The sequence below is a fragment of the Macrobrachium nipponense genome, chromosome 13, assembly GCF_015104395.2.
Source record: "Macrobrachium nipponense isolate FS-2020 chromosome 13, ASM1510439v2, whole genome shotgun sequence".
In the NCBI taxonomy this organism is placed as follows: Eukaryota; Metazoa; Arthropoda; class Malacostraca; order Decapoda; family Palaemonidae; genus Macrobrachium; species Macrobrachium nipponense.
Genome location: NC_087206.1, coordinates 3,251,257 through 3,259,106, shown reverse-complemented (window position 1 = coordinate 3,259,106; position 7,850 = coordinate 3,251,257). Strand labels below are relative to the sequence as shown.

Here is a 7,850-nt window from a genome sequence, read left to right as displayed (position 1 = left end):
ATTTGCCCGTACCGAGACCCTCCAAGGCGTGAGTGACTCAGTCTGGCTTGTGTGTGAAAGATATCGAGTGCTTTCTCGCTGCGCGGTTTGCTGAGTGCATTGTGCCGACGAGATTCGTGTGTTTTACGCAGATTCCGGGGTGGTTTTCTCTTATTTTGAAGATGTAAGTGTTACGGTGTGTTTTTTTTTTTTAATCCTGGTGGGTTTTTCGAAATAGTTCAGTGTAATGGGACTGGTTTAAGATGTCAAAATTTTTTCCCCCTAGTAGCAGAAAGTGACGTGTTTTTCATTATTGGCGTGTGTTTAGAATAGACGCATTCGTCTTTGTTTAACATATAAGGGTGTATAAAATGTTTTTCGTTCATGCGAACTGTGCTTGTATTGCATTTTCTTGAAGACAAAGGGCAGCCCACCCATTTCTTGCAGGCTCAGCAAATTTCTGCTAACAAATGCAAAAAGGCATTGATTACCGGGAGGGTACTACTGGCCTGCCTCGGGGGGTATTGCAAGGGTACTACACTACTGGTGTATACCTTAGGGGGATACTCAGACGCTGTTCAGGGGGGGGGGTGGGGGGGGGGGGGGGTTTCTATCGCTTGACTGAGGGGTGTTTCAATGCTCAGTGGGGGAGAAACTTTTTTTTTCTCAGTGTGGGTGAACTCCTTCCTTTTTTTTTTCTTTCTCAGGGTGTTGAGAGACGAATTTGTCCTTCAAAATGATTTTTCAATGCCAAGACATCAGCTGATTGATTAGTTGATGACGTGAGATACCCGTAGGGTTTTTTTTAGAAAAAAGATTTTCTTTCTCTTGGATGAAGAGAAAACGAAATGGAAAGAGATTTTTCTTTCTCGTGTAATTTGGACAACGGTGAGATTCCACAAGTCAAGGAAAACCACTTCTACCACTTCTCTTTATTCGGTGAAGTCTACAAAGAAGAAAAAACACAAAATAAATGACAAATAAAACAGCACAAAGTAATGACAAAATACGAACTGCTTATGGTATATCGAAATAAAGACAAAATATTTAAATGCAAAGAATAAAATAGATACAACAAAATAAAACTTAATAGTGACTAATACAGTAAATATTAATATCACTCACAAAGTCCACCCGACTATATGTAAACAGTTATCCAAATTTAAAACAAGAGCGTATTCACTTATGGTCTGTCAGTCAGACCTTGCTACTAAAGACTAAACGTTAAAATATAAACCGCCTGGAAGCAACCACTAGCAAATAGACAGTAACCATATTAATGCTCGTATAAGGGTAAACAGCATTTACAGACACCCAAATCTTTAGAGTAATAAATACTTAAACAGCACAAACAACCGTTTGAAAGTCCGCTACACTCCCGCCTAGTGGAGAATGCAATGAACCACAATAATTTAAAGGACTTTCGAAACATATACATATAGAGAGAGACCAAATCGGTTTGTTTTATAATATAAATTAAATTCTGCCAATTTAATTTCGAGCATCTTTATCTGCCTTAGCTTGGAATCCATGTTGAAGCTCTTGTACCGTAGCAATTAAGCAAAGTTTATGAATGGGTCTCTCCCAGTGAACCACCTTTCCATTCTCCACTGTTTGAACAGTAACTCTTCGAACAAGCCCATCTTTTCCGGGATGAATCCTCTCAACAAGACCGCGCCTCCACAGTCCCCTAGGAGCGACACCTCCCTTTAGGCCTGGTTCCAGAAGAAGAACCAAATCACCAACTTGAAGATTCTGTTTGGGATGAAACCATTTCGATCTTTGTACTAGCTGAGGAGGCATATAACGAATCCAAGTCTCCCAAAATATCTGAATTCTCTGTTGAGCTACCACTACCATGCTTCTCAAGTTCACTTCGTTACCGGTATATGGTTGTAGAACTGAAGGTTGCCCGTGAGGAAACAGTAAGTCATTGCCGGATATAGTTGGGGACTCAAGAGGATCTGGTCCATTTGGGAAAAGTGGTCGTGAATTAACAAGGTATGTCACCTCTAACAGTATTGTTTGCCATTCCAAAGCACTGAACTTCCTGTGGTGATAATCTGTTACTGCATCTAAACCTCTTCTACAGCTTCTGATCAATGATTCAACAACACCATTCATATGAGAAGCGTGAGGTGTGTTGAGTTTCCACTCAAATTTTGTCCCAGCAATTGCAAACTTGTCCTTTATTAGGCTCTCGTTCCAAGAATTTATCCACTTTTGCAATTTCTCTTGAGCCCCTATGAAATTGCATCCTCTGTCACTTACTGCCAAAATTGGATGGATTCCATGATTACAAGTAAATCTTCTCCAAGCACAGAGAAAAGCATCTGAAGACAATGAGTCGACCAGTTCAAGAGATATGACACGAGTGACGGTGCAAGTTATGATCATTATACTTCCTTCAGTGCTTGCATTACGAGTCAACTTTAACTTGATAGGGCCAAAGAAATCTAATGCAACTCTGCTGAAGAGAGGGGTATTGGGCTCACCTCTGAAACTTGGCAGTTCCCCCACCTGTTGGCCCAACAATAGGTGACGTCTGGTTCTGCAGAAACAACACTTGAAAGCAATGTCCTTAAATAATCTTGCTCCTCCAATAATGTAAACTCCAAGCTTAAAAGCTAAAGCAATTGCGACTCTATATCCTTGATGACCTGTACATCGACGAATCATCTGAGCGAATGCTTCAGCCAGGGAAGAATTCCTCACCAATAAAACTGGAGGCCTCTGCTCGTGGGGTAAATGATGCTTATGTAGTCTGCCTCCAATTCTTAAAATGCCTTTTTCATCAAACTTTGGGTCAAGCTTTTTAATATGTTTATGATTAACTTCATCTTGATTATTTAAAGACTTCTGGCTTGCATAAAATAAAGCCAGTTCTGCTTCTTGTATTTCTTTAGGTTCTAGATGACTTTGATAGTTTTCTGGGTTTTGTTGTAATAGCAAACGGCGGCAGTAAGCAGTTATTCGTACAAGACACTCCAAATGCTCAGGGGAAAACCGGGCTTCCAAGGCATTTACCACAGTCATGCGACCATCCGCATTAATACAAAAACTTATTTCGACAATGTTTTATGAACTGAGACTCTGCTATTTCCTTATCTGAGCAAACACACAATGTTGTTGGTTTGACACCAACAACATCAGATGTATATAATTTCTGCAAATCCTCTAAATGACTCAAAAACTGGACCTTGGATGCAGCATGTGGTTTGGGTTTTGGAATATTCCCTCCAAAAATGGTCCATCCCAAGATACTTCTGACGGCAACTGGAGACGATTCAGGAGACACAGAGTCTTTTACGCTCTCAACTGGCATTGTAAGGAAATAATAGTCATAACCAATGATGATATCAATTTCTGCTTCATCTGTGGGTAACGTTCCCTTGGCAGCGTTCAGATGAGGATACTCATAAAAAATATCCCCTCCAACTGCAGGACTGTTATGGGCTGGTTTCTCAATTCCAATTGCAATTACATTGTATGACTTAATTCCATTCACTGGTCTAATTTGGATAGAAAACTTGGCACTGCTTTCCTCAGCAATACCTCCTCCAGCTACTCCATATCGAAACTTGAATGGTTCACCTTGCAAGCCAAAATGCTTGGCTGTGGATAACTTAAGCAATGTTGTATCAGCACCTGTATCAATAAATGCAACCACGCGATGCCATTTTTTCTCAACATCTTGCATTTCTACATACGTTGTAGGGGAGTAGCGTCGATGAATTTTTCCTTCCTGGCTTGAGTTCAGGGTCCCTACTGTGTTGAATGTTGCATCTGCATCTGAAGCAACCTCCCGTGCATGACCAATGTTGCACTCAGAAGCACTTCCCAACAGAGTTAGATTCGCGTTCAAAGCAGAAGTACCTCCCGCCCGTGAACTTTCCAACCCAGAAAAAGTCCTTGGCTGTACTTTATTTCCGTATGGTGGGCAGGCTACAAATCGATGATGATAAAGTTGGCAATCTACACAGCGTTTCTTATCCGGGCGTGTACAATTGATTGCGTTGTGGTTGGCTCCAAGACAAAAGAAACATCTCTTACTGCTCACAATCATCCTTCGTCTTTCTTCCTTGGTTTTTGATATAAAGATAGGACATTTAATGATCAAATGAGTTTTATCTATACAAAAGGGGCAAGCCCTCCCATCATAAACCAATGTAGCCAAGGATTCATCACATTCTGAGCTTTTGTCTCTAAAATAGTTTACAGCTGACTTGTTAGTATTATCACTCAGGGAATGGGGATGTTCTCGACGCTCTCTAGCTTCTGTTTCTCTCCGTAGATATGTAATCAACTCTGGCTAATGTTCTGATTATGACATTTTGATTGCCGCATATATTCGTAATAAATTCCAGAATCGATCTTTCTGCTGACCATTTCAATTGTCATGAATGAGTCCAATTCCCTGTCTTGACCAAGTTCTCTCATTCGCCGAGCAAAATCAGTCAGTCCATCCAAAACCTGTCTCATCTCCCTTGCTGCTGTAGACTTCATTGGTTTCAAGGCTTCTAAACCAAGTAGTACATCTCGTATGATGGCAGATTTTGGTACCTTCTCTTCAAGGCGCCTCCAAGCTCCATTTTCACCATCAACAGAACTGCAATCCACAATAGTATCTTGAACTACTTTTGGTAATGTGTTGCCATTTAACAAGATCATGAGCTTTTCTTTACCATCATTCATACCAGCTGACTCAAAGTATTGGTCCATTCGAACCCTCCACGACTGAAAGTTTCGGGGTGCTCCATCCCAACACGGTGCATGAAGAGCTGGAATTCGGATAGCATGTCGTGATTTCTCTGCTATTCGAATATCATCCAACTTAGTCGAAAGCTTCTCGATAAGCTTCAACATTTCTTCGTCCTTTGTAGAGTCAGTTGGCGTGTGTTTGCCTAAAAACTCCGAGCGTAGAGAAGACAATATGACAGTTCTTGAGTCCAACTCCTCTGACTGGGTCTCCAGATCACGAGCCCACTCGGTCATATTACATTCTTTGTTATATATTAAATCATTGCATGATAGAATTTTTTCCATCTGATTCAAAATTTCCTGAAAACTATTTATTCGTCCCTCCATCATGGATATTCTGCGATTTATTTAAACATTGTCGGTACAGCCCTCTTCAAGGAGTTCCTTTAGCCCATTTATCCCTCGGGTAATTTGAGACTTCAAGTATATCCGAGTTTTTTTTTAATTTTTCGTAGTCCGCTGCTACAAAGTCCTCCATGGCAGAAGTCGATTTGGGTTTACTTCACTAATTTGGACAACGGTGAGATTCCACAAGTCAAGGAAAACCACTTCTACCACTTCTCTTTATTCGGTGAAGTCTACAAAGAAGAAAAAAAACACAAAATAAATGACAAATAAAACTGCACAAAGTAATGACAAAATACGAACTGCTTATGGTATATCGAAATAAAGACAAAATATTTAAATGCAAAGAATAAAATAGATACAACAAAATAAAACTTAATAGTGACTAATACAGTAAATATTAATATCACTCACAAAGTCCACCCGACTATATGTAAACAGTTATCCAAATTTAAAACAAGAGCGTATTCACTTATGGTCTGTCAGTCAGACCTTGCTACTAAAGACTAAACGTTAAAATATAAACAGCCTGGAAGCAACCACTAGCAAATAGACAGTAACCATATTAATGCTCGTTTAAGGGTAAACAGCATTTACAGACACCCAAATCTTTAGAGTAATAAATACTTAAACAGCACAAACAACCGTTTGAAAGTCCGCTACATCGTGAATGAAGAGAAAAGTAAATGACATGCATGAGATGTGGTGTATGTTTTCCTTATTCTTTGGAAGACACAAATATAATGGGGAGAGATTACTTTAAAATGCCGATGATTGGTGTTGCATCTGGTGTTGATTTTGGGTGTGGCATTGGTGGTGTATCATGGGGTTTGGCAATACTGGTGTATGCTATTTGAATTACACCCTTACTTGTGATCTTTGCAAGAGAATTATTACTATGGAGAATTATTATTATTACTGATAATTGTTATTATTTCTTTAGATATTTTACGAGAGGGTTTCTTAAGTATAACTATCATTACTTGGGACTTGTTTTACGAGAGATTTGAGATATTTCATGGGAGATTATTTTATAATTATTACAGATAATTATTCATGGAGAATTATTACAATGAATTATGGGAGAAATCTTGGGGTTAATTATTTGTTGAGTTTTTGTGACTTTGGAGAATATTTCAGTAATTCATGAGTGATGAGTTTTGGTGAATCTTGGTGAATTTTGTGCTGAATTTTCTGGGTGAATGGACAAGCATTAACATTGGTGATTTTTTTTTTTATAATAATACTAGTGATTTTGATGATGGCAATTTTGGTGATTTTGCTGATAGTGATACGTCTGACACTGTTTTTTTTTTATTATATACTAATACGTGGGTGCTGTAATGCTGTCAAGGGTGGTGTTGTTTTTTTTTTTTTTTTTATTTGGGAGGAACTAACAACACATTATTTTATTTTTTCCTTTTTTTATGAGTTCAGCAGATAATTGTTTGACATACGTGAGTCACAGGAGATAGTTAATAATGCCGTTGATTTTTCTTTTCTCCTTTTTTTGGAAGTTAGCCGTCGCTGACACAAGTTTCTATATCATTGGTGAATTTGAATTTATTTTTTCTCTCCAATTTGTGTGAATATTTTTTTTAATGTCTCAGTTCGTGACTTAAAGTCATTGTTCTGGAACGTGTTTGTGTTTGCAGCTATTTGATGCTGTAGAGAAATATATGGGAGAATTTTTTGCTCTTTTTTTTTGAATGCATACGTAATGGCACTACATTTTTTCTCTGGATATTTATGTTCCAGAAATTGTGAGTTTCTTCCACAATACCTTTGTTGTATTTGTGACAACTTTGTGAGAGATAGGAAACTTGGCTAAGTTTCTAATGGCCTATGTCGTAGTGCATATGGAGAAGTCTTGGCTTAGACACTGTGTATTTGGAGTTTTATTATAATGTAAGTTTGTTGGCACATCATTGGTTGATTTTTTTTTTCTAGAATTTCCTAGACAATTTTATTTGCCGAGATTTTGCCCTTTTTCAGCAGTTATGCTTAACAGAGAGTTTTATAGTTTTTGACTATAACATTGAGTTATTCCCTGGAGAATTGAGATATATTATTTTGGAGATATAATTCGAGGTAATTTATTTTGGGAGTATAATTTGAGAAATAATATATTGGAGATATATTTTTGGCCATTTGATGTTTGCAAATGGTGGTGAGAGCTATGTTTAGTTCAATTATTTTGCAGCCATCTTTGTTGCAAATGGAGACTCATTTTTGGAGATATTAGGGGCAATATTTGTGACTGTGTGAGTTAAATGCTTTGAGTGCACATTTTTTTGGAGATAGGATTTAATTTTTCTTATATTCCTTTTTGGAGATATATTTTTTGGAGCCTTGTTTTATTCCACATGGAGTGATTGGGGAAATAGAGGTAAATATTTTTTATTTGCCGAAATAGAGGTGACTATTCTTTATTCCTGGAGTGGTGTTTTTTTTTATTAACATGTGGCTATGGTGGTTGGTTATTAACCAAATGGAGGAAATATTTTTATCACCGGAGTGGTGTTATTATTATTATGGTGTCTCATATTAATATATGGAGATGGACTTAACCTTTGGCGAGTGACCCTTTTTTGTGGTTATGGGAGTTTTGTTTTCTTGAGCCAAGAGAAGATTTCTGTGGTTCTTTCCTTTTGGTTTCGTGACTATTTGGAGGCGAGTGGCATTACTGCATTGTGGTCCTATGGAGATGTGTGCATTTTTTATGTTCACAAGTGTATTATTTTTGGAGGCACATAATTGGGCAG

General features: G+C 38.1%; 1 protein-coding gene across 1 annotated transcript; it reads right to left on the bottom strand.

The window, feature by feature from the left end:
- Positions 1-1,470: 1,470 nt before the first annotated feature.
- Positions 1,471-3,015, bottom strand: LOC135225556 (uncharacterized). Its single transcript, XM_064264826.1, has one exon. The coding sequence runs from the start codon at positions 3,013-3,015 to the stop codon at positions 1,471-1,473; it is 1,545 nt and encodes a 514-aa protein (XP_064120896.1).
- Between the last annotated feature and the right edge of the window lie 4,835 nt (positions 3,016-7,850).

Excerpts from the sequence above, each read along its gene's own strand:
- LOC135225556 (XM_064264826.1), bottom strand. The coding sequence starts at position 3,015 with ATGACTGTGGTAAATGCCTTGGAAGCCCGGTTTTCCCCTGAGCATTTG.